The 27,727-nt window shown below is 36.2% G+C and overlaps 1 protein-coding gene across 1 annotated transcript in view; it reads left to right on the plus strand.

Annotated features, from left to right (window-relative positions):
* The first annotated feature begins 4,841 nt into the window (after positions 1-4,841).
* MARCHF7 (membrane associated ring-CH-type finger 7) overlaps positions 4,842-27,727 on the plus strand; it is a 47,277-nt gene continuing 24,391 nt past the window's right edge. Inside the window, 6 exon segments of the mRNA XM_037848969.1 lie at positions 4,842-4,880; positions 4,882-4,941; positions 4,943-4,996; positions 21,353-21,542; positions 24,096-24,263; positions 25,796-26,903. Of these exon segments, the coding sequence (XP_037704897.1) occupies positions 4,842-4,880; positions 4,882-4,941; positions 4,943-4,996; positions 21,353-21,542; positions 24,096-24,263; positions 25,796-26,903 (1,619 nt within the window).

A 27,727-nucleotide genomic window follows, 5' to 3' on the forward strand; every position in this document is an offset into this window, starting at 1 on the left:
CGTTAGGAAAAAAATTTTTTAAGTTTTTATTAATTTGTAAAAATAGTGTCCACATAGTAGTCCTATTTGTAATAGCCCAAAACTGGTAACAGTCCTTTGTCCATCCAAAGTGGAATGGGAAAATGTGTGTTCATTTGTACAGTGGAATACCATATAAACCACTAAAGCGCACTTAATACAACTGTATGCACCAAACCTGGATGAATCTCACTAGTAATAGTGTCAAGCAAATTGCATTTACATTTTAAAAATCAGGGTAGTTAGTGGTTCCTTTGGCATGGGCTGGGAAATAATTAGTGAAGAAAACAGAAACTATTAAATACATAAAGGGGGAAGGTATTTATTCTAGTTTGTCCGTGCTGCCGTTATGCAAAATACCAGAAACTGATTAACTTTTATATATGTGATTTATTAGTTTACAAAGTCACAGTTCTAAAGCCATAGACAAGTCCAGACAAAGGCATCAGCAAGAAGGTAACTTCACTGAAGAACGGCTGATGGTGTCCGGAACACCTCTGTCAGCTGGGAAGGCACATGGCTGATATCTGCTGGTCCTTTGCTCCAGGGTTATGTTTCAAAATGGATTTCTCCAAGATGTTTCTGGGCATCTGTCTTAGCTTCTCTCAGCTCTCTGCTTGATTCTCCTGGGGCAAACTCTGGGCTTCATCTCTTGGTTTAGTGTCTCTAAACGTCCTTCTGCCTGCATCTGCAAGCTTCTCCAAGCATTAGCAAGCGTCTGGGCCTGTGTTGACTGTTAGCTTCTCTCTTAAATACTGCAGTGAACTAATAAAGACCCACCCTGAATGTGCAGGGCCATACCTCCATGGAAATAATTCAGTCAGAGGTTCCACCCTAATCAACAGACTAATCAATCTGCCTTCACAAGATTGCATTAAAGAATATGGCTTTTGGGGGGACATAATATACCTAAACTGGCAGAATATTCAATTCCAAATTTTATGTAACCAAATTTAACATTCTGGTTGATTTCCTTCCAAGTTTCTTCCTTTCTTTCTCTCTTTTTTGTTTGCTTGTTTGTTTTACATAATTAAAATCATACGGTGTGCATTATAGATTGATCTTTTAAAATATTTTGATTTTTCATTATTATAAAATTTCTTTGAAAACATTTCAGGAAACATTTCACAACTATGTGACTGAATAAATGACTTTACTTTTCAGTGCCAGTTTTCTTATAGTACCTATCTCAGAGGATTGCTTTGAGGGTTAAATGAAATAATAAACAGAAGCCTCCTATCCCCAGGCTTGGCATATAATGCTGAGTATATAACAGCTGTTGCTATTAGTATTGCCATAATTAAGAGGTCCTATAAGAGTGGAAAATAAAAGGAACATAAATTCATTCTCTTACTATATTTCTTTTTCCTTTAATAATTTGCCATTGCTTTTTTTTTTAATAATAAATTTTATTTTGAAATAAGTTCAATCTTACAGGATCAGTTGCTTAAATTTAACATCTTAAATCTATAACAATCTTGTTTTTCTTTGATACCAACTTAACTTCAATAGGACACGTAAACTGTGTTCCTATACTCCTCCATTCCCCCACCTTTATGTAGTTCTTATCAAAAATCACATATTTTACATTCAGTCCAAAACCTCCAATTTATCATTACAGTTTATGTATTTTAGATCCTGTAGGAAGTAAATAGTGGAGTTATAAATCAACAATACAGTAGCATTGGTCTTTATATTTACCATGTGCTCTTTACTGGAAATCTTTATTTCTTCTTGTGGTTTCAGTCAATTGTTTAGTGTCCCTTCCTTTCAGCCTGCTTAGGACTGATCTACTGGTGATGAAGTCCCTCAGCTTTTGATTATCCTGGAATGTTTTCATCTCCCCCTCATTTTTATCCTTCAGGTGTTTGTGAATTCTCCAAGACTCTGATGGTTATTGACTTGTATTTGTATTCCATTGTGCTCAGAGAATGTGCTTTGAACAAATTCATTTTTTTATTTTTTATTTTATTGAGGCTTGTTTTTATGTCCCCGCGTACAGTCCATTCTGGAGAAAGATCCGTGATCACTAGTGAAGAACGTGTGTCCCAGTGACCTGGGATGTAATATTCTATATATGTCTGTTAAAAGTCTCTATATCTCGCTCTCATTTCTTTGTTTCTCTGTTGGTAGGGCTCGCTTTAGTATCTGAAGTAGGGCAGGTCTTTTATTAGCAAAATCTCTCAGCATTTGTTTGTCTGTGAAAAATTTAAGCTCTCCCTCAAATTTGAAGGAGAGTTTTGCTGGATAAAGTATTCTTGGTTGGAAATTTTTCTCTCTAAGGATTTTAAATATGTCATGCCACTGCCTTCTCGCCTCCATGGTGGCCACTGAGTAGTCATTAGTTAGTCTTACGTTGTTTCCTTTGTATGTGGTAAATTGCTTTTCTCTTGCTGCTTTCGGAACTTGCTCCTTCTCTTCAGTAGTTAACAGTCTGATCAGAATATGTCTTGGAGTGGATTTGTTTGAATTTATTCTATTTGGAGTTCACTGGGCATTTATGCTTTGTGTATTTATATTGTGTAGAAGGTTTGGGACGTTTTCCCCAACAATTTCTTTGAATATTCTTTCTAGACCTTTACCCTTCTCTTCCCCTTCTGGGACACCAATATGAGTCTTAAATTTGGACGTTTTATTTTATCTATCGTATCCCCGAGATCCATTTCAATTTTTTTCCCCATTCTTTCTTTTGTTCTTTCATTTTCTGTTCTGTGCTCCTTGAGGAGCCTGAGTTGTTCAGCTTCCTCTAATCCTGTATTATGAGTATCCAGAGTCTTTTTAATTTGGCCTACAGTTTCTTTAATGTCCATAAGATCTTCTATTTTTTTTTATTTACTCTTGCAATATCTTCTTTATGCTCTTCTAGGGTCTTCTTTATGTCTTTTATATTCTGTGCCATGCTCTTCTTCAAGTCTTTTATGTCCTGTGCCGTGCTCTCATTGCCTGTCTGTAGTTCTTTGATTAATTCTGCCAGGTACTGTGTGTCTTCGGATCTCTTGATTTGAGTGTTTGGGTTCAGGTTCTCCATGCCGTCTGGTTTTATCATATGCTTTAAGATTTTCTGTTGTTTTTGGCCTCTTGGCATTTGCTTTACTTGATCTTTAATTTGTTAGAATTGCAGCTTGGTGACATACACTTTCTCTAACTAACCAGATGGTGTCCGTGAGTCACTTACTCCCCCCAAGTCAGTTCTCCCCAACTTTGTGGTGTGTGAGGATCTGATTCTTTTGGGGTCCAATTGGTGCACTTAATTTGGGTGTGTTGTTCGTGCTGTCTGCCCTCAATGAGGGGCGTATGCCTGAGCGGTTAGGGAGGAAGGGCAGGTTTAATAATCAGACCTCCCAGGTGTTCCCGGAGATTTAAGGCTGTTCTCTGACGCTGACCCAAAAGTCCTTGGTATTGGCGTACGTTCCCTGGGATTTCCGAGCGGTTCCCCCCTCCCTGCTGTGCTTTTCCAGGACCTCTGCTGAGTGGGGGAGGGCCGTGCCACGTCACAAGTGAGCGCCGGCCTCCAGGGAAGCCCTGGGCCGCCGGGCTGTGTAGGGGCGTTCCCAGCCTGCTTCAAAGATGGTTGAATGGGACACATTATCTTGCCCCTTTCTGCACAGCTCTGCTCTCCCAGCTCCAGGACAATCAGCTGTGGATGTATTCAAGGCCGTTGTCCATGGCCGATACTGTGTCGGGTGAGCGGTGCTGCGGGAAAGACTCCCTGTCAGGCTGGGTTTCTTGGCTTGGCTCTGTGCTGTGTGTTCGGCCCCAGGCAGGAGTAGCCCCGCCCGCGGGGGAGACGGCTGCAAGTCGTGCGTCTCCCCTTTGCTCCCCTGGACCTGAGACAATCAGCAGTGGGTGTGGGAAGGGGTATCTCTACCCCAGACACCAAGGCGTTAGTCCAGACCGCTCCCATCTTATCTGCAGCTGTTCCCGGGCTTCTTTTTTTTTTTTTTTTTTTTTGTTTCTTTTAAACACCAACCCACCGTTTCCCACACTGCAGCGTGGCCGAGGGACTCAGCCGTCTCACTCACGCGTTTCAGAATGCAGACTCCTGGTTTCACCAAACGCATGTTCCCTGTCGCTTTAGCAGAACTTGTCCGGCTGGTGCTACTCTGGAAGTGGTGTTCTAGGTCACTTTCTGGTTTTTTATCTAGTGATTTCCACGGAGGTGTTTTTTTCTCTGTCTCACCTAGCCACCATCTTAGGTTCCTCCTCTCTTATTATGTTTCAACTTGTGTTTATTAAGTACTTATTATATGCCAGACAATGATAATAAGATACTTAAAATGGTTCTGCCCCAAAGAAAGTGATTGTTTAGAAAGAAAGATAAACAAATTACAGTATAAAGTGGCATAATGTCTTAATTAAAGTTTGTATAAAGTGGAAGCACTCAGAGAAGGATGCCCAGGAATTGGATGGGGACTGTGTGGACCCTCCAGACACATATAAAAGCCTGTGCGATCATGTGGTGTTATGGGGTATGCAAATAAAATATTATAGTCAGTACTCATTGTTACATTGGACACTAATAGTCGATAAGAATAGCAAGAGTGTTAATGATAAATTCTATATAGTAAAAATTGAGTTAGGGAAAAGAGCTTTGGAAACAAGAATCTCAAAGTTCTTCATCCCCCTTTTAAAGCGTTTTTTTCATTTCATGGAGATCTTTCTGCATTGTAGAAGAGAGGTGGTTAATAGTTTCACTACTTACCGTGCCAGATAGTTCATAGTTAATTCTTTCTGTCAGTTGATAATTATATAGTAAGAATTGAAGATTTGCATGTTTTGTGAAAGGCAATTAATCAAAATTGCATTTCACAGAAACCTAAAGAATGGAGTCTAAACCTTCAAGGATTCCAAGAAGAATTTCCTGTTCAACCTTCTAACTCTTTAAGTGCTAGGATGATGTCTGGAAGTGGAGGAAGTAGTTTAAAATGATTGCCTATCACCAAGAGACTCTTCTTTTAGAATGGATTCTGACTATCAGGTAACATCTGATATATGTCCATAGTTGCTTTTTCAAACATCTCTTGTTCCATAATTATGGATAAGGGATTGTGGCCTATTATAAAATCATGATTCTTTACAAAGGCTTGCAAATCTTTGTTCTTAAAAATGTCAGCTCATCAATGTGAATGGTTTTGTCAAAGGACCAAAAACAGCATCCTTTTTCTCTGACATTATACTCCTCTGACTTTTCTCTGCATGTCCAGAGGTGATGAAATAATGATTAAGGTTTTCCCTTGAGAATACAGCTTCCAAATATTTTACTTTTAATGGTTGGTGATGATTAAATCAGCATACTTTAGTATATGAAGATACTCCTCATGTGTGTGTGTGTGTGTGTGTGTGTGTGTGTGTGTATTTCAGTTGAGGTTGTTCAGATACCATACAACTATCCAAAGATCCCAAGCATACAGCTGTGCATCCATCAACACGATTAATTTTTTTTTTCAATTTTTATAACATTTTCACTACTCCAGAAAAGAAATAAAGAGAAGGAAACTCAGATCCTCCCATACTCCTGACCACGCCCCCTCCATTATTGATTCATAGTGTTGGTATAGTATATTTGTTACTGTTGATGAAAGAATGTTAAAATACTACTAACTGTAGTATATAGTTTGCAATAGGTATATATATTTTTCCCTATATGCTTCTCCATTATTAACTTCTAGTTATAGTGACATACATTTGTTCTAGCTCATGAGAGAGATTTCTAATATTTGTATAGTTGATCATGGACATTATCCACCACAAGATTCACTGTTTTATACATTCCCATCTTTTAACCTCCAGCTTTCCTTCTGGTGACATGCGTGACTCTGAGCTTACCCTTTCCACCACCTTCACACACCATTCAACACTGTTAGTTATTCTCACAACGTGCTACCATCACCTCTGTCTGTTTCCAAGCATTTAAGTTCACTGTAGTTGAACATTCTGCTCATAATAAGCAACTGCTTCCCATTCTTTAGCCTCATTTCTATATCCTGGTAACTTATATTTCATGTCTATGAGTTTGCGTATTATAATTAGTTCATATCAATGAGACCCTTCAATATTTGCCTTATGTGTCTGTCTTATTTCACTCAATATAGTGCCCTCAGGGTTTCTTCATCAACCTATTTCTTTTAAGATGGTTTTGTTCACATACCATACATTCTGTCCTAAGTAAACAATCGTTGGTTCCCCATATAGTCATATATTTATGTATCGAGCACCATCACCACTCTTTATATACGGACATCTCCATTTCTTCCACAAAGACAGAGGAAGAATCAAAGAAGACAGAGAGGCAAAAGAAAAAGCAGAGAGAGAAAAACAAAGAAACAAACAAAAAACAAAACTTGATAGTTAGAAAGTGACAAAAGGAAAGATAGCATTAACCTAAAGTAGAATAAAGAGTCAGGCAACATCACCAATGCAAGGAGTCCCATACCCTTCCCCTGTTCCCCACATATGCATTTAGATTTGATATATTGTCTTTGTTATATTAAAGGAAGCATAATACAGTGTTTCTGTTAATTATAGCCTCTAGTTTGCATTGATTGTATTTTCTCCCCAATCCCACCCTATTTTAACACCTTGCAGTGTTGACATTCATTTTTTCTACCTCATGTAAAAACATATTTATACCTTTTATTACGATCATTTAGCACCCTAGGTTTCCGAGTTACACTGTCCCAGTCTTTATCATTCGTCTTTTGTTCTGGTGTCCCACATGGTCCCAGCCTTCCTCTTTCAACCATATTCACGGTCATCTTTGTTCAATGTACTTACTTTGCTGTGCTACTATCTCCCAGAATTGTTTTCCAAACCTCTCTCCTGTCTTTTCCTTTCTGTCTGCAGGGCTTCCTTTAGTGTTTCCTGTAGAGCAGTTATTTTGTTCACAAACTCCGTCATTGTTTATCAGAGAATATTTTAAACTCTCCCTCATATTTGAAGGACAGTTTTGCTGGATATAGGATTCTTAGTTGGCAGTTTTTCTCTTTCAGTATCTTAAATATTTCACCCCACTTCCTTCTTGCCTCCTTGGTTTCTATTGAGAAATCCACACATAGTCTTATTAAGCTTCCTTTGTATGTGATAGATCGCTTTTCTCTTGCTGCTTTCAGGATTCTCTTTATCTTTGATGTTTGATTTTTACTTTTGACGTTTACTTTTATGAAGATATTCTTTTAAATGAATTTTTAATTTCTCTTTTTCTTGCTAGTCATGAGTGTTTGCACTCGTTCATCCATTTACTATTATGTAGCTAATTTTACTTAGGCCCAACAGCATGGTTTTTAAAATGGCTTATTGATGTTCTAACACAATGTTTGTAATATAAAACAGGATAAATCTCAGGACATGATTTGTAAGTTTAATGAAATTTATCGTTTGTCTTTCTAATTTAAATTCATTGCCTTATTGGCTGAAAGCTAATTAAATAAGATGTGATTTGCAGAAGTCTTATATTAAGTAAAACTTAAAAGAATCCTCTAATGAAAATTAGTATATATTTTTAATTTGTTTCTCAAAGTATTCATATATCATGTGATCTGCTATATGACAAAGTCTCATTTAAAAATGTTCCTCCACAGTAATGAACGTTTTATAAATATTCAGAAAGAAACTAAAGTAAAAATATAATTTCTCTACAATTCCCGTATCTACTACTCACTTCATTGACTTTATATGAACTTTTTACTTGGTATTATTTCAATGTTAGTTCATCTTTTTTTTTTTAATTATTCTGTTGCTAGGTGAGTGTATACTTGCCTGAGGTACAGAATCATAATAGTTTGCATTACATAGAAATGTGGCACGTTAAAAGTCTGTGGTTTCTAAAGAGCACAAAATTGTTTCTTGTTGTCTTTATACATTTCTCTACTGATCTTTGTCTAATTTCTCATGTAACTTATTAGTGAGGAACACAAACTGAAAACAGACTATATATGCTGTCTGTATTGGAATCCTGTTCCACCACTTAACTAGCTGTTTGAACCTGAGGAAAGTCACTTAACCTCTTTGTGTCTTAGCTTCCATATTACCAATTCATAGGGTTGTAAGAGTTAAATGAATTAATATATCGAATGATAATGCCTGGCATGTGGTAAGCCTTTGTTAACTGTTGTTGTATTTGTTTTTATTTTTATTGTTATAGTAATTATTATAATAATATCTTAGCTATTAAACATCTTGCATGTATTTAGAAAATTTATTGATATTCATTATAAAATATGACTATTTCCAAACTTTTCCTTTCAGTTTGTTTTTAGTGTCAGACTAGTCCAAAAGTCCCATTTTTTCATTGTGCTGATAAATAACATGCATGAATCAAAAAATAATTTAAATAATATTTTAATAACTATGAAATGGCCATACCTAAAAGGTGATGGTAGACCCTTTAGGTGTTGAATTTGTTCTGTTTCAAATTTTTTAATATATGTAAATATGAAAGTAAAATAAGAAATTACTTTTCAAACATTTAAAATTGAAACCAAACAATTTTTATTGTTACTTTTTATTGATTTCTAGTATTATTATCAGTGTTGTAAAGTTAGGGGGCTTCCTTCATGCTTTCCAGCTGCCATAAATTGCTTGCAATCTTTCTTTTTTTAAAAGCATTACAGTAACAGATCCAATCATAAATGAGCTCTCCCCAGCCTGTTTCGCTTTAACTGAAATCCCTGTGTTCTATAATGTTCCAAAGACCAAATGACCTAAGACTAAAGAACACTCCTGGCATGGAGTTACCCATGAATTTAATTAGGGAATTTTAAAACAGGAGAAGATTCTTCCCGATGGCAGTGGGTTGGGAAAGTGAAGTCAGTGTTCTGCACAGAGAGAGAGAGAGAGAGAGGGGAGTGCTAACAGGGTCTCACGAGATTTGGTTATTAACAGTGATTGGGGGAGTTAATGTTTTTCCTGGTCATGTAGGCCGCTGTGTGCAGCTCATAATGGAGGATTGGGCAGGGCCCCAGGCCCTGGATCCTCACAGTCCACCCCTTTGCAGACTGCACTGTCCATAGGATAGGCATTGCAGGATAAGAGAGAGCAGAACACTAGGAGTCCCCCCACACAGCGATAACAACCCCACAAAGAGATATTACTGACAATTCATAAAACTATGATTTTCAGTCTTATTTTCCAAAGCATTGAATTCTGCCAGGCCAGTGGGGTATTCCATGCATCCAGTTCCAGTTATAGTCCAAGCAAAAAGAAAGATGTGTATGGGGAACCATAAGGGGTAATTCCTGCTGATCTAACAGTATACAAGTTAATTTTCCATTAGCGGACAGAAGAGTTCCTGGGGAAGGAGTACTATGAGGGGGTTTTAGATCTGGAGTTAAATCTGCTGTTAGCTTAGGCATAATAAGTGTCCACAAAGTCATACATACAGTACCTTGAGGTATGGTGGGAGAAGAGATGTTCCAGGTTGGTTATATATACAACTTTTGGCATTTTGTGTATAAACTGGGGTTGAATGCTTTAATCTTAGGCGATCCCAGTACCCCACGTGCTTAGGATTCCCAACAAGTGTGGCTGCATTGGTCAGGACCACAGCCAGTCGGCCTTATTTTCCCTAATTTCTAATGCTTGTGGCACAGGCAAGAGCAAATTATTTTCATTACCTCGTTGTGATAGTAATGTTGCTGGTCCTTTTACCTGAATTTGCAGTACTTGCATGGGTCTTGCAGTTACCATTTCAACAGGAGTGAGAATAGTTGCTCAAGGTCACGAATTGAGGCTGGTGAGGGCTGGATATAACTGACAGTTCTACTGCTTCAGGGATTGTTTGTCATCTTTTAGCTACTCTTTCAAATGCCCATTGATTCTTTCAATTAACCCCACTGCTGTGGGGTTGTATGACCATAAGACGTCATATTCAGTAGCCTATGCTTGGGTTAATTGTCCAGTAAAGGGGGTCCCTCTCTCACTGTCCACATGTGTCAGGACCCCAAAGAAAACACTTTTTCTAGGCTATGTATTGTAGCCCTTTGGTTAGCTTTTCCTACTAGGAAGGCCTGTAGCAGCCCAGTAGCCATGTCTCCGGCTGTAAAGGCATACTTTGCACCCTCAGATAAGGTAAGGGGCCCAATGTGGTGTACTTGCCACTTGGTGAATGGGATCTGCTCACAGCCAACGTGACTGAATTGGCGAGGAAGCATTCTGGATCATCGTGGCAAACAGGAAGGGCGGGCATCCACCACGTCTTTTAGCTGTTGTTTCGTGATGGGCAACTGGAATTGCTGCACCAGCTTCCACAGAGTCTAGTATCCTTGGTGTCCTGTTTTCCTATGTAGCCATTCAGCAGTCAAGTGCAGTGTTGGCTCCAGGCTACAAACTTCTGCTAAAGTGTCTGCTCTGATATTGCCAGGTGAAGAGTCAATGGTATGGGCAGAAACATGAAGCACAGTTAACCTTGCACTTGTGGCAGGTAAACCAGATGTCTTCCCACATTTCTTTCCCCCATATGGAGCTGGCAACAATGGTCCATTGCACCTGCTTCCATGTGGCCATCCACACTGCTAAGCCCTGGTACACTGCCCAGTTGTTAGTACAAACAGTGCATCTCTTGTTTTGTGACTAGTGACCATCCATCAGACCTTAATTCAGCCCATTGGCAGCTTTGCAAAGTCATATAGTGTCCGTACTAGGTTGCATGGCCACTGCCGTCCAGGTGGTGGGCTGCCCATGTGCTGATCCATCGGTTTATCATGCAGACTCGGGTATACTGCCACATCTGTCAATGGTGGGCACAGAAACAGTCACCTTGGAAGGATCAGCAGGGAGGGGCACATGTTCTTCTACATAAGAAGGTGGTCCTAAGATACTGTGCATCCCTGGACTTAAGGGGTGTTGTTGAAAATACTGCTCTGTAGCAGATAAGCTTTCCGTTTCATTAATGTGCTCAATTGTGCATTGCCAGAGTGAGGCTTAATGACAGTGTCCTGTATCCACCTCTGTATGGGGATGACTGTTTTTAATTTCACAGGGCATTTCTGAGCTAGTCCTTTAACTTGCAGTAAAGCATTATAGGCAGCACAGAGTTGTTTTTCTAAGGGACTGTACTGCAGTTTGGCTCCTCTCCAGAGCTGAGACCAGAAGCCAGTGGGAACTCGATTTGCCTGTTGCCTTTGCCACAAGCCCCACCCAAAGCCAGTAATCGGTACTGACCATGTCTATTTTGCAAGGCAACACCTGGTTCTACCCTCTGTAAAGCATGAGCCTATGTGATAGCCCATTTGGCTTTTTCATAAGCAGCTTGCTGTGGAACATCCCATTCCCATGTTTTTCCTTTCCTAACTAGGACATTCAGAGGTTTTAGAATCTGCGCTAAAAGGCATTTAAGTGATCTACAGTAACCCAGCAAAGCAAGGAAAGCTGTGAGCTGTTTAGGAGTACATGGAGTGGGGTAATTTTGCACTTTATCAACAACAGCAGAGTAGATAGTCTTAGCCGTGGTTTCCATTTCTGCAAGAATTATATCATAAATATATTAGTTAGGGTTCTCTAGGGAAACAGAATCAATGAGAGGTATCTATGACTATAAAATTTATAAAAGTGACTCATGCAGCTGTGGGTATGCACAAGTCCAAATTCTGTAGAACAGTCAGCAGACTGTCAACTCCAAGGAAGATGTCCGATGAAATCCTTAGGAAATGAACCAGCAACTTAAATGAACTCCTCAGGAAATGCTTCTCTGGGCAGCCGAAGAAGTAGTGAAGGTCCTCTATCTATCTCGCTTATAAGTCTTCAACTGATTAATTGGATTAAATCCAGCCAATTGCATTCTCTCGTAGTGGAAGACACGCCCTTTGGTGGGTCGTCAGTCACAGCTGCAGTCAGTTGACTGATGATTTGATAAACCAGCGTGTTGGTTTATTAACCAGCCACAAACATCCTCACAGCAATTGTTAGGCCAGTGTTTGCTTGACCAGACAGCTGAGTACTATCATCCGTCCAAGTTGGCACATGAACCTAACCATCACAATAAATGTAAGGAAGCAGAGTTACCTCTGCCACAGGTTTCCACATTTTTAAATCTTGAGCCACCAAAACCATGGCAGATAGTGGGACCATGAAGATACCCTTGTGGTAGCACGGCAGATGTCCACCATTGCCCCCTCCCCCCCCCCACACACACACATGAAGGTGAACTCAGGCTGTCTAGAGGGATCTAAAATAATACTAAAAAAGGCATTAGGAAGCTCTAACAGAATGAAACTGGCCCAGTTGAGCACTTATGACCTACAACAAGGTAGCTCCATTTGCTTTAAGTGGCAAGCATAAGAGTTACTTTGTTAAGTTCTCTATAATCAGTAATCATGTGCTAGGCACTGTCAGGCATTTTCACTGGCCAGACTGGGTTATTAAATGGGCTGTCAGTGGGGATTATAATGCCCAATCTTTCCAATTCCTTAATGGTGGTAGTGATTTTTTCATGGCCCCTGGTAACTTATATTGACATATTGCCACCATACATCTGGGGGAGGGTACCTTTACCGGTACCACTTAGCATGTCATCTTTGGACAGTTTTGACTACCTGACACTGGAAATGGAATTTACCTGCAGTAGTTTGCACAGTGATATTCTGACTTTTGCTGGCTGATAATTTTTGTTGTGTTGTTTTAATCCATTTTCCATATATTAGGGTGCATTCCACTCCAGTGCCAAAACTCTGTATTCATTAGTGGGGGACCAAAAAATAGTTATCTCAGTTTGCAGCCTGTGATCCCCAGCATCCCCATATATAGCCCTTATTTGGAGATCTTGACCTGTCCCCTATGTGAGGGGAAAATAGGCTTGCTGTGCCTCCTTTGCAGGGGAAGCAAGGGAGCGGGCAGGTGTTTTTATAGTGTAAGGAGCAAGTTTTTCCATCAGAGTTCATTTCTCCCTCCAGTGATCTGGTTCTAAATTTGGTGTATATTTGCTTTTATAATAACTTACTCCGTAACCTTACTAGCACAGGGTTCAGCTGTCAATCAGTGTCTTCAATTTTAGTGCTGGCAGCTATTTGGTCAGCCCACATGTGCTATTTGTGTGACACACAATTTGGACTGTCATGTCTTTTGGGGGCACAGCCCATAGCCCTGACTCCAGCTCCTTTTCACATTGGGCGTTCAGATTGTCCAGTACCTGTTACTACTTGGGCAGCCCTGAAGATGAGTTGCCACACCAGTGTGCTAAGCATGGGTACCAGTGTTCTGTACCATTGATTCAGGGCACTGTGTAACATTGTGTTTTTTTATGCTCATGGTGAAAAGTTTTGTTATCTGGTCCCACAGTTAGCAGCATAAACTGCATGTTTCATTCCTAGCTCCCTTAGTATGTCTTGTAATTTATCAAACATGCTCCAGTGGAGGTGACCTGGGGCATGTCCCCACATTGGGCCAAGTTTCTTGCTTATTTCATGTTCTGAAAACAGTATTCCCTCTGCCTCAGTATCCCACAGGCGCAGCAGTCAATTTGGTAAAACTTCTTTAGGTTTTTGTCTGTGTTGATTCAGAGGGAGGGGGAGGGAGGTGTGGACCTTGTGAGATTTGGTTACAAACAGTGATTAGAGGAGTTAATGTCTTTACTGGTCATTTAGGTGGTTGTGTGCAGTTCATAATGGAGGAGTGGGCAGGGCCCCTGGTCCTGGGTTCTCACATGCAGCATATACATTTCATTAATGGGTGTGAGTTGCTTTGATCCAGATTACTTTATCTGTGATTGATTAAAAGGAAATCTGTTTTATGAATAGCTGTAAAGAGAAAAGAGATAAGCGTTTGCAATGTTTATTACCCATGGAACCCATTTTTCTGCCCTCATTTTTTGTCTTTTCATCTATTGGTTCACAGATTAGCATACCCTCATTCCCATTTCCTATAAAGTTGCTGAAATAAGCCTCAGTTACATCTTGGAATCATGTAATCTTTAAGTGGTTAAATCATGAGTTCTGAAGTCAAACTGCGCAAACTAAAATCTTGGTTCATCTATTTAACAGCTGTATGATTTTGAGCAATGTATTTTACTTCTTTTGTTTACTCATCTGTAAAATGGTGATAATAATAGTATCTTCCTTATATAGTTGTTACAATTAATTGAGAAAAATAGTACCTGTAAAGCACTTACAACCACAGTTCATGGAATGTAGTAGGAGCTCAGCTGTTGCCAAATATGATTGTTACTGCTATTGATATCATTATTTCCTGGCTTTACATTGGTCTAAAGAGATGATTATACTTAGGGTGTATAAAATGTTATCAGTGTATTAAATTGCATGTTACAATTTAGTTTTACTTAACCAGTCTTGAGATTGCTCCATAAAATGTATATTTAATGAATGTGACCTTTAAATATTGAAGGGACTATTTCTAAAAAATAGCTGAAGGTTTCTCATAACTGTTGGCATTGTAACACTTTTTTTCCTTACCTGAGACACTTAGTAAAGCAGAAGCCTCAGAAAGGAGAACCCAAGGTTAGGTAGGGCGTGGTAGATCAATTTCAGTTATGTTATGTATTATATAATATGGAAACACCTTATGTTTATAAACTACGTGACATTTTATAGAATACTTAATTTTAGTTAAGTAGGGCAGATATTATCATTTCATAGATAAATGATCAGAAATCTGGAAAGATTATTTACCCCAAGTCACATGCTTAGTATGCAATGTGCGTGAGCTTAAGAATCTAGGACTTCTGCATAGCATTGTTTTTGAGAACATGTAGGTTCTAAGTTCCGAACAATTGACTTCCCTATGTATCTTTTGGTTCTCAGCCATTTGTAAGCTGAGGCTGCATATTAATCTTGCTGGTATTTCTTTGAATTTCTGTTGAAATTTGAATGGTTGAAAGCTATTATAATCTTATCTCTCTGGTAACACTAAGTAGAATTTTATATATTTTGAAAAGAAAATTGAATTTCTGTAATTAATATTGTTAAAGGTAAAATTTTGGGAGTATTCTATGAGTATGTTTGTTACCTGTGTATATTTTTCTGTAACTTAGTTATGGCAACTACTGCCTTTTCACTTTTTTCTTTGTTGGGAGATTTTTTTTTTTTTTTTTTTTTTTTAATGAAAACTAAGTAAAACAGAAGGTTTTTAAAATGAGGTTCTAAATGTTTTTTTACAATTATTGACACCTTTTCCTAATTTGTAGATCATCTGTTACAGAGCTGAGTAGTATTTCTCTTAAGAATTAAAAGAACCAATGGTTTTTAATTTTTCTTTCCTCATCTGCCTGCTTCCAAGAAAATACATATATACACATGTACAATTATATAAGAAAATGAAAATAGTTTTAAAGTAGAATAAGGAAAAATACAGATAAAATACTGAAAAATGTGTCAAGGTTGTAACATAGATAAGCATTACATATAGACCTATACCATTTTAAAGTTAAACTTGGACTCTTGGTTTGGCTGTCAGCAAAATCAGAGTAATATAACCAGCTCAATAATATGTCCTCTTCATAAGGAAAATATATACCAATTCCTCAGAGGAAGCAAAGCTTGGCAATTAAATATAAAAATGCTCTTGTATAGTGTCTTGAGCCTCCTTTGGTAAAACAATTTTTTAGTAAATCTCAGTGTAAAACAATTTTTTTAGTAAATCTCAGTGTAAACAGAGGACATGATGCCAATAAAGCACAGCTCAGTGAAAGCAGTTCCAGAAAGGGACAACAGAGTGATCTAAATAGTCACTTTACTACAGTTTTTCTTGACTCAAGTATTAGACCTGAAGTGTCTTGAGGGATGAATGGACTCCATGTCTTTCCATGTTGTATAAAATACCAGGTTTTCTGACCTGGATTTCTCATAAAGTTGGGCTGGAATTGATCCATATCTTTTTTTAATTAAAATTGAGGAGACTACCCAGTCTGAGTAGAGAAACTACACTCGTATCAGATGGATGCTCTCCAGTATATGAACAATTAAAAAAACAGTGCCCTAAGATTTCTAAGTTGTTGGTTATTACTAAGTAATTTTGGACTGGAAAATTTTCAAAAAAGGATTTATCCATTAACACAGTCAAGGCATTGATTGATGTAAATGAGAACCAAGGAAATGAATGGCATTCTGGGCTTGCTTCCATTACTATGCATTACATGATTTCCCATGATTAAGCATTGGCCGGTTGGCTTTGGTTACATTTGCAGAAATTAAAGTTTTTCTCTTTTTTTACTGCCCTGTTTTAAAAACATTTGTTTTGGAATAGGAAATTTAGTGAAAAGAACGAGAACTCCCTGAAACTTGAACAAAAATTTAATAACCCTCCATCTGCTTCTTGGTTTCATTTGATTGTTCATAATCTGAAAGTTTTGGGGGAGTAAAAGTGGACTGATAAAACTAACCAAAAAAATCAGATCTTTTATTTGTGGTATGAAAAATATGAAGTGACTTCGTTTCTCTTCTATTTCTTTTAATTTGCATTAAATTTGGACAACCTTAAGTACAGTACAGTGTGGTGAACCTAAGTCATTCTGGCTTGTTACTCACTCTTCCTCTTTTACCCTTTTTTTTTATTCTTGAAGAGAAAATGAGTTTTAATGACTTAAATAGGGATTGTCAGACAATTAAGAATATAGCACATAATTGTGATTCATTGACATATATAAAAATGTTTTACTGAACAATGTATTATAAACATCTCAGGGACTTCAGCCATCGTTTCTATGTATACAGGGACTTCACGGAAATAAAAGATAATTTTCTTTTCACTCCCAGAAAGTTGGAAATTCCTGTAGCCATTTACCTAGTGATTTTTATTAAGCTAGCAACCGTTTTTTAATGTTAAAATAAAGTTAAGAGTTTGTATGAAGTTTTAGTTTTTAATCATATCATTTTGGTTGTTTAAGGAATACAAATAAGAGTTTAGAGAATAAAAACAAATGGAACAACAGAATTAGACATGTTCTACAAGATTACAGGATAGAAGATCAGTTAGTAAAAATCAATTGTATTTTTATATATTTAACAGTGAATACTCAAAAAATGAAATTAATGAAAATTCCATTTACAATAGCCTCAAAAAGAATATGCTTAAGATTAAATTTAACAAAGGGAAGTGCAAGACTTGCACAAGGAAAATTAAAAATCATTGCTGAAAGAAATGAGACCCCTAAATAAATGGAAAGACAACTAGTTTTCCTGAATCAGGTGAGTTAATATTGTTAAAATTTGAAATAGTCTGTGAAATTCATGATGAAGTGGCAGGAAACTAGAAGAGCCAAAACAATCTTTAAAATATAAGCCAAGATCAGAGGACTCTTAATTTTAGAAATTAATACAAGAGTATTAAAAGTTCAGTAATCATATCAGGATATCCACATGCAAAAGAATGAAATTGAACATCTGCCTCATGCATACACAGAAATTAATATAAAAATGTATTATCATAGACCTAAATATAAGACCTAAAACTATACAACTCTTAGAAGAAAACATAGACTTAATCTGAAACAAGACTTGTTCCAGAATATATAAAGAGCTATTACAACTCAGCAATAGAAGGACAACTCAATTAAAACTGGGCAAAGGACTTGAACATACACTTTTCAAAGAAGATATACAAATGGCCAATAAACATGTGAGAAGATGCTCAGCATCATTTGCCATTAGGAAAATGCAAATCAAAACCACAATGAGATACCCACAAAGATAGCTATTTATTTTTAAAAAGGAAAATAACGAGTGTTGGCTAGGACGTGGAGAAAGTGGAATTGTTCATTGCTCTTGGGAATGTAAAATGGTGCAGCCACTGTGGAAAATAGTTTGGCAGTTCCTCAAAAAAAAGTTAAGCATAGAATACCATATGACTTGGTAATTCTACTTTTAGGTATATTCCCCAAAGAATTGAAAACAGGGACTCGAAGAGATACTTGTACACTGATGTCCATAGCAGCATTATTCAGAATAGCCCAGAGGTGGAAACAACCCAAGTGACCTTTGACAAATGAATGGATAAACAAATTGTAGGGTGTGTTTGTGTGTGTATGTATACACACACACACAGGAATATTATTTAGCCTTAAAAAGGAATGAAATTCTGATACATGCTACAACATGGATGAGCCTTGAAAGCGTTATGACGTAACTGATAATAGATAAACAAAATGTGATAATCCAGTCAATGTAATATTATTTGGCAATAAAAGAAAAAGTACTGGTGCATACTGCATCATGGTTGAGCCTTTAAAACATTTTGCTGATTGTGTAAGAAACCAGTCACAGAAGACTACACATGTGATTTCATTGGTGTGAAATGTCTAGAATATGCAAATCCTAATAGAGAGAAAGCACATTAGTGGTGGAAGGGGAAATTACTTAAATGCGTACAGGATTTCTTCTGGGAATGATGAAAACATTCTAAAATCAGATTCTGTGATGGTTGCACAACTCTGAATATGCTAAAAAAAATCAGTTTTATACATTAAGTGGATGTCTTGTATGGTATGTGAATTATATCTCAATAAACCTCTTATAAAAACAAATTGAAGGTTATAGCTGAAAAAGGTACAAAAACAATGCAGCGAAAACAAGCAAATAAAAATAACTACTTGCTTAAGCATCCATTATGTGCAAGGCACATAATGCTTTAAAGATAGAATTCTCTGAAATCATTTGGTCTTCAGTTTTTCTAGACAGTGGAAAAGATATTGTTAAAATATTGTTCATATCTTTTGAAAATGAACCCAATGCTTTAATTATTAGAAGAATTCAGAGGGGACAAACTGATTGCTTCAGATTAGGTTATTTGAATGATGGATAGAATTAGATTTATGTAAGAAAGGTTTGATTCTTAAATCAGCCCAAAAACTGATCAGAATGTTTATTTCTCCCTCCTATATACTGGTGTTAATATTTTTCTGTCTTGGCATGATATAAAGTCTACATAGGCTACCTTTTTAGTTGTGACTTGTGAAAATTTTTTCCTGAACTGTGAGTGTGTCTTTAAGCCATTGGGGACTTCAGATTTCAGGTATCTGAAATGAAATTTATCACCTTCTCCTTTAAATCTGCTCCTCTGTAGTCAATATTTTAAATAAATGACAGCCATTTATCTAGTAGCCAATACCAGAAAACTTTGTATAGATTTTAGATTCTTCCTTTTCTTCATTTCTCATATTGTGTCTAAATCTGATGAATTTTTATCTTCTATTAGTTGCTCTCTGTACCCCCTACTTTTGTTGCATGGACTTTAAATTCTTGTTATTCTAATAACTTCCTAATTGCTTTTACTAATATCAGTCCATTTCCCCCATTTCATATTCCACCCTGCATGAAGGGAAGTAGTACATCTGATGGTATTCCCTCCTTTGTTGATTCTGAAGACATGCTTACAGAGTGCTATTCTGTAAGTTTCTCTGTTCCATGAGAAGAATAGGAATAAGTTATTGAGTTTGTACAAACACAAATTTATTCAATTTAAAGAACTGTTGTGTTCTGAGATTATATCCTTCAAGTTTTAAGAGGATATAAAGTGCCCTATTTTAAATTGAGGGTGGAATTAGATGGTATTTGCTATTTTAGATGTCTTGCTTATCAGAATAAAAATGGCAATTCTAAGTTTGGTTCCCAATTTTAATTTTTTTTTTCCATCTCTGAAATCCAAAAGTCCTGATACAGTTGACCTGCAGGGTGAGATCCTAATACCCTGATGATGATACAGTAAGATGGTTAACCTCTGAAAACCCTAATGAATTTCATATCTTGTACTAACTACAGTTCATTTTTGGGGGCCCTGTGGAATACAAGGGGCAAAATGTTTGTGAAACTAAATTTGCCCTAAGCTGAAGAGTACCATATTCAATTAGCAAAATGTTCTCTGGGCAAAGGATGGGTGAAATGCTATTTATTTCATCCTGATCTAGCCTTTCCTGCTTTTCCAGCCTTGTCTCTTCTGCTTTTCCATGTATATGCAAGGTTTATTCTTCAGTGGTACCATGAACTAATGCAGTTCCCTGAATGCATGCAGAATGCTTCCATAAATGAAGCATAATAGAAGAACAAGTAAGTAGTAATGCCTTAGAAGAATTCAGATGCTGGAATGCTTTATACATCTTTTCACATTGACCTTCTGTAGTGTCCTTGTATATTTGCCACCCTGATGAACTCCCAACTATCACCACAGAATCCTCTCCTGGCTCCCTCAGACATAGTTAGGCTCTCTTTAATCTTTTAACACACTTCCTAATACAGTGTTTATTTATATTAAAATTATTTACTTGTCTGTTTTCTGTACTCTGACTTTGAAGGAGTATATATTTGAGCTGTCAGTTATGAATATTAGATTAACATATAGTGAATTTGTGGCCCATGATACATTCCATTTTTAATTTTCTTTTGTGAATCAAGTCTTAAAAGAACTTTGTTTCCTTTTTAAATATTTTAATAAAATGAACACATTTTACTTACATGCTAACATGGTTGGAAAATGTTTTTTTCTTTCATTCCCTAAAAAATTTCTTTTAGGGTTCCTTACTGTATCTGAGCAATTTAGAGATTATATGCAAAATGAGTCTGTCTTAGCCTGTCTTAATTTGTGTGTGCATGTGTGTGTCCAGTTAAGAACTTTGCAATGAAGAAAAATGTTTGGAACATAAAAGCACAATTTCCCTAATTGTGGTTGAAATATTCTTGTTGTTTAAACTTCTGTTTTAAGAGACAAATTCTTTTCCTACTTCTCTATGCTTTTATATATTAAGTAAACTGCTTAACCAATTAAAGAATTAGGGAGAAGTAAAATAGTTTGAACATTATGAATGACTTGTGTTATGAGTGGTTTTGTATTGTGAACATATATTTACATGCTAAAATAGAATACCATAAGCTAGGAGTTTAAAAATATTTACTTGTTTTTCTTGTTCCACTGATAAATTCCAGATGTTAGAATTTTCTTTTTTAATAGACCACTCATAGTGTTATATGACTGTATTCCTGAGAATGTTCATCAGAATGAAGGCAGGTTTTTTTTTATTACTTGAGAAATCTTAGTTCGTAGCAGGATATTCACATTCAATTTGTATGTTAGACCCTCTCTTAATGTTATGTCCACCTTTAAGAAAAGGAAACAGGTTGCTCAGAAGGTTGAAATATTTAACCAGGAAAACAAAATGATTATAAAGTTTTAGCTCTTCAACTGTTTACTTACAGTTACATAGATTACTTATTCTAAACCATACTGATAGCCCAGAAAAGTACAATGTTAGTGTATTGTAAAGGGGCAGGTAGGAACAAAGATTAGGAAAAATGTACATAGAAAACTTGGTGCTTATAAAAAACATGTGGTCCTTGGGAATTTATTAGAGCACTGTAGATTAACTATTTCATGCAAGCATTTTGTGCTTCTTTTAATCTTGCAGTCTACATCAGCATCTGCATCACCATTTCAATCTACATGGTATGGTGAATCTGAGATAACTCAGGGAGCACGCTCAAGATCACAGAACCAGCAACGGGATCATGATTCAAAAAGACCTAAACTTTCCTGTACAAATCGTATATCTACCTCAGCTGGGAGAAATGTTGGAAATGGTTTAAATGCATTATCAGGTAACAATTAAGTTTCTGTAAGATAATAAATATATGACCAAAGCCTTTTCCCCAAGAGGTAGCTTAGTGTTCTTAGATTTAGAATTTAGAAGTTGGAGTGCATGTAAAACTGTGGGTCAGAAATGTAGTGGAGTATTCAAAACTTTAAGTTAGTGCTAAAATTAAAATTAACTTCTTATTTTGGGTTTTGTTTTGAATTTGGTACAAAAATGCTATACAACGGGATATTATATTTTAATTAACTAGAAAAGCTTATGTATATATTAATCAAATTGTAAAAAGACGTTCTAGTTATTATAGGAGATAAATTTTTTCAGTTATTAGGAAAACTAAATGTAATATATGTTAAAAAATACTTCCTAAGAGTGTCTTTTATAAATGGTAGTGTTATTTGACATATTATCAAAAAATATGGAAACTCTTCATTAATAAAATAGTTGGTGACATTCTAATATTAAGTCTATACATGGAATTAGGAAGTCACGATTCCAGCCCTCTAGCTGTTTTATTGTGTTGGATAAGACACTTAAACACTCTAGAATTTAGTTGATTTATCCATAAAGCTTCATAACACACGTTTATTACACAAATTGAAAAAATATTTTGGTGAGACGGCAGACAGTTCTGTCTTCACTGACATTCCTCTTCAAATGAAATGCTAACCAACGCTAGCCAATGACTGAAATAGTGTTTAAGGAAGACAAGGTTTGTGATAACACAGTTGGAGATAAAAGGTTTGGCATGCATATGCATTACCACTTGAATTAGTGGAAGTGATTGCTTTCTATTTTGATAGGCAGGTCACCATGGGAAAGGCACTGCCCATTTGAAGGATATTAAGAGTAGTATGATGGGTAGGAGCAATCTTGTCCTAACTTTGTAAATAAACACCACAGTGCTAAGATATTTTTGTTCTCTTTTGCTATGTGAAAGGTATAGCATTACATACAATGAGCCATTTCCCTTATTAAGACAATTGGTTACAAAGAAATGAAGAACCAAAATTTCAGGATAAATAGTGAGGGGCAAAAAGATTTGAGACTTTTTAATTTACTTTTTTTTAAATTCAATTTTATTGAGATATGTTCACATACCATACAGTCATCCATAGTGTACAGTTAGTTGTTCACAGTACCATTATATAGTTGTGCATTCATCACCACAATCAATTTTCAAACATTTTCATTACCACACACAAAAAAGAATAAGAATAAAAGTTAAAGTAAAAAAGAACACCCAAAATATCCCATACCCCATCCGTCCCTATTCATTTATTTTTTGTCCTTATTTTTCTATTCATGTGTCCATACACTGTACAAAGGGAGTGGGAGCCACGAAGTTTTCACAAATCACACGGCCACACAGTGTAAGCTATATAGTTATACAATCGTCTTCAAGAATGCAGGCTTCTGGGATGCAGTTCAACAGTTGCAGGTATTTCCTTTCAGCTATTCCAATACACTAAAAACTAAGAAGGGATATCTATATAATGCATAAGAATAACCTCCAGAATGACCTCTTTACTCCATTTGAGATCTCTCAGCCACTGAAACTTTATTTTGTTTCATTTCTCTTCCCCCTTTTGGTCCAAGAAGACTTTCTCAATCACACAATGCCAGGGCCAATCTCATCCCTGCGAATCATATTCCACATTGCCAAGGAGATTTTAATTTACTTTTAAATGAAACCATAACTAAAAAAAAATTTATAGTTACAACAATATATTAATTCTTTGAATAAAAAATGAAGCAAGTTCATGGGAATTGTATATGTGAGTTACAGTGTTTGTTCAAGGATGTGTTCAGCTAGCTCTCATGTTCAGAATACAGAGCAATAGATGATGGATGATAGATAGGGAGGGAGGGAGGGAGGGAGGGAAAGAAATAGCGGTGTGACAGCATGTTAAAGTTGGTGGATTAGGGTATCATGGGAGGGCGGTCAGGGTATGCTGGAGTTCTGTGTATGGAGTTTTGGGGTTTGTATTGTTTTTGCAACTGTTCCTATAACTTTGAATTTATTTCAAAATAAAAAAAAATGAAGCAAGTGTGGCGGAGGATAAACTATTCCTGATGCAATTGTATTGTAGCCTACAATAATATAGCATTTTCTGTCAGGATCATTTTGATTTTGATATTGTCAGTTCACCAGCATCACCTTTATTGACTTTTTATGAAATTCTGTGTCTTTAGCAAGATTTGCATTTTCCTTATGTAATCATTTTCCATTATGTTTACATCATATGGTTAGGTGTTATGGTTAGTTGACTGAAATACTGGCTTTATGGTTGGGAGTAGATTTTAGTGTTAGGTATAGAAGATTATTTTTGAGTAGGAAATAACTTTTCTAAATGATTAGTTCATTAGTGAATAATTCCATGTTTTGCCGAATTTTTATTCCAATTGCAGCTATTTAACTTAATAAATATTCCCATAATATTTATGATGAGTATTCCCATAATAAATAGTAGTAGCCTCCTCGTTATTACCAAAGATTTTTTGTCATCAGAAGCCTTGAACACTTTCTCTGAATTAAAATGCATTCATTTATTTTAAGATTCTTCTTGGAGACATAGTCAAGTTCCCAGATCTTCGTCAGTAGTACTTGGATCGTTTGAACCTGCATTAATGAGAGAGAGGAGAGATTTGGAGAGGAGAGCAGATTCCTCCATTAGTAATCTTATGGATTATAGTCACCGAAGTGGTGATTACAGAACTTCATCATGTATGTATAAATTATGTTATGTATAATGTATCTAATGTTACATTTTCTGTTTATGTATGTTAATTGAAATAATGCCAAGGAATAAGTGATAAGTCACTTTATCTCCTTACAAAGATTTCAGAATGGCTTAATGTCTTCTATCTTATTTTGTTTTAAAAATATATATAAAGAATTAAAAATGAAACATGTACATGTATACATGTGTATACAGGTCCTGTTAGTCTTTAAAATGTTTTGCTTGCATTCTTCCTTTTAAAAATATTTGTCATAAAGTATACCAAATAATTCCTGAATACTCTTATAATGTGCCTTATGTATTTAGTAACTTATGTAACTACTTATAGTTAAATTCTGAAATACTTCTATTGAAATCACCATTTTAAGGCATGATTTAGATTTACTTTAGTGTGACATGAAATGTGATTTTATTTTCATTCAGTTGGCATAAAGACCCACATTTTCTATCAGTGTACGTGGGCTTAAACTTGTCAGAAATAAATACCATAAAACATTCATCCCATGTAACTGAAAAAAAAAATGTGTTAATTGAAGTTGACACATATAGCAGATTGACATGGAGATTGATATGGATAAAAGAAAATAGATTTTATTTTTACAGCTTTGGTTATTTTAAATGATCTAATTGAAAAACCCTTTGCTTTTATTTATGACAAATGAAAACATCAGTAGCTTCTAAGTTATATAGCCACTAACTGTTTAACCTTTTCTCAGACTCCCATGTATTAGCAGAGCAGCAATGAAGCTCTACATTGTATATATGAATGGGATTTTATTTTTACAGAGGAAAACTGTAGTGTTTCTCATCCAGTTTGAAGATTAAAACTATACATGGTGGACTTTTAAAAAAAATTAGATGCCATGGACCTATTCTGATTCCTAGCTTTGGGCCAGGATTAAAAAGCAAATACGTGCCTAATGAGTAACCAAGGATAAGATCCACTGCTATTAACATGAAAAAAAAAAAAAGATAAAAGATTGGAGAAATTTTTAGCAGTCTGTGTCATAAAATTGCAAGGGTTATTAGCATATTTACATGAATTAACTTTTATATCTATTGCAGAGTAAGAAAAATCTCTAAAACATTGTCTCCATAGGATTTTGCTTTTATTCATTGTAAGAGATTTATATTATATTATTTGGCCCATTTTAATTTCCTATGAGGTCAGATAGCTTACCATATCAATTTCTGATATAAAAAATTCAACTGTTTTACCTTCATCAGTTTGGTAGATTTATATTTCATAATTGTAAATCCTCTTACAAGCTTGATAAATTTTCTTTTGAATTTCTAGTGTTGACTTACACAAGCAGTACTGGATTTTAAGTCAGAATAGAAAGAGAACTAGAATTGCTGTTTTTCTATAACAATAGCTAAGCTGTATAGTTATAATATAGCAATATTTGGTTTAAATCAATGCTTTATTTTGGCAGTAATTCATAAATAATAAGTATAAATTTAATATTGTAATTATTTCTTGTAACTGTTTATTTTTCATTCCTTTCAAAAATAGATGTTCAAGATAGAGTTCCTTCTTCATATTCACAGGGAGCAAGACCAAAAGAGAACTCATTGAGCACTTTACAGTTGAATACATCATCCACTAACCACCAGTTGCCTTCTGAACATCAGTCTATATCATGTTCTAGGGACTCAAGCAGAAATTCTTTTAGATCAAACTTTTGTCCAAGAGAATTGGAATCTCCCCAAAGCAGTATACAGCCTGGATTTTCCTATATTTCAAATAGAGATGAAACCCCAACCATTAGCAGTTCAGAAAGGGTTGGTTCATCTCAAAGATCATTTCAAGAATCTTCTGACAATGAAGGGAGGCGTACAACCAGGAGATTGCTGTCACGTATAGCTTCTAGTATGTCATCTACTTTTTTTTCACGAAGGTCTAGTCAGGATTCCTTGAATACAAGATCACTGAGTTCTGAAAATTCTTATATTTCTCCAAGAGTCTTAACAGCCTCACAGTCTCGTAGTAATGCAGCATCAACTTCTGAAGTGCCAGATAATAGGACATCTGAAACTTCTCAAGGATTTCGATTTCTTAGGAGAAGATGGGGTTTGTCATCTCTTGGCCAAAATCATAGCTCTGAGTCAGATGCAGAAAATTTTAACCGAGAATCTGACGGTAGAAATACAGGACCATGGTTATCTTCCTCACTTAGAAATAGATGCACACCTTTGTTTTCTAGAAGGCGGCGAGAGGGAAGAGATGAATCTTCAAGGATACCTACCTCTGATATACCATCTAGAGCGCATCATTTATTTAGAAGAGAATCTAATGAAATGGTTCACCTTGAAGCACAGAATGATTCCCTTGGGGCTGCCACCAGTAGACCACAAGTGTCTGCAGCATCAAGCAGTGCCACTACACGTGGTTCTACACCAGATTCGGCTCACAGTGGAAGAAATACAGGAATAACTGGGATTCTTCCTGGTTCTTTATTCCGATTTGCAGTTCCCCCACCACTTGGAAGTAATTTGACAGATAATGTCATGATCACTGTAGATATTATTCCTTCTGGTTGGAATTCATCTGATGGAAAAAGTGAGAAAACTAAAAGCACACCTTCAAGAGATCCAGAAAGACTTCAGAAAATCAAAGAGAGGTAAATTTGAATACTTGTCTTAAGCCCATAAAGCAAGAGCAAGCTAGAGAAAGAACTTGTATTTCCACAGTGCCTTCTCATAATGTTGATACATGAAATTTCTTCCCTTAAAATTTATATTCAGTAGGATGTTAGGGTCTCTTAAATAAATGGATTGGAATCAATAAAGAGGTAGGCAGTGGGATTGGAATTCTGCAAATTTGAGATAAAAACCTCACCCTACACCCCACCCTAGGAACCCTGCAGGTCTGCAATAAGCTACTGCCCCCACCGTTAGGAATCCTGAACATTTAAAATTTTAAACCCCCTCCCCCAAGCCCCCGCTTTCAAACTGATCAATGGAAACTTGCCAGCTGCCCCCTTTCCCAAAAGTAGCCATTGAGAAACTGCTATACCTAGACCTGCCAGCCTCCCCTTCCCTGGACAAAGAACTTCCCACCAACCATCCTTTATAAGCCCTACTGTTCCCTTGTCTTGGGGTTGTTGCCATTTTCTTAGGCTTCAGCACGCCTGCACATGGCCAGACAATAAAACTCCTTTTGATGGGGTGGGGGCAGGGAGCAGCAATATTTGATATTTTGCTATTGAGTGTATATATATGTGTATTTATTATATCTTTGTCTTTTACATGAGGTTTTTAAGATATTCTGTAATTAAATTAATAAGAATAAAAAAAATTGATTTACCAATTAAAAAGTTAGCAAAACTGTTGAAGAAAGTTAAATTTAAAAGCAATTAACATAAATACTGTATTTTTTAACCTTCCAAAATACTTATGCTTGAGGCCATGCCTCTGAAAAGCCAGGACATGAAAATCACCTAAC

This window comes from Choloepus didactylus, chromosome 9 (genome assembly GCF_015220235.1).
Source record: "Choloepus didactylus isolate mChoDid1 chromosome 9, mChoDid1.pri, whole genome shotgun sequence".
NCBI classification, from domain to species: Eukaryota; Metazoa; Chordata; class Mammalia; order Pilosa; family Megalonychidae; genus Choloepus; species Choloepus didactylus.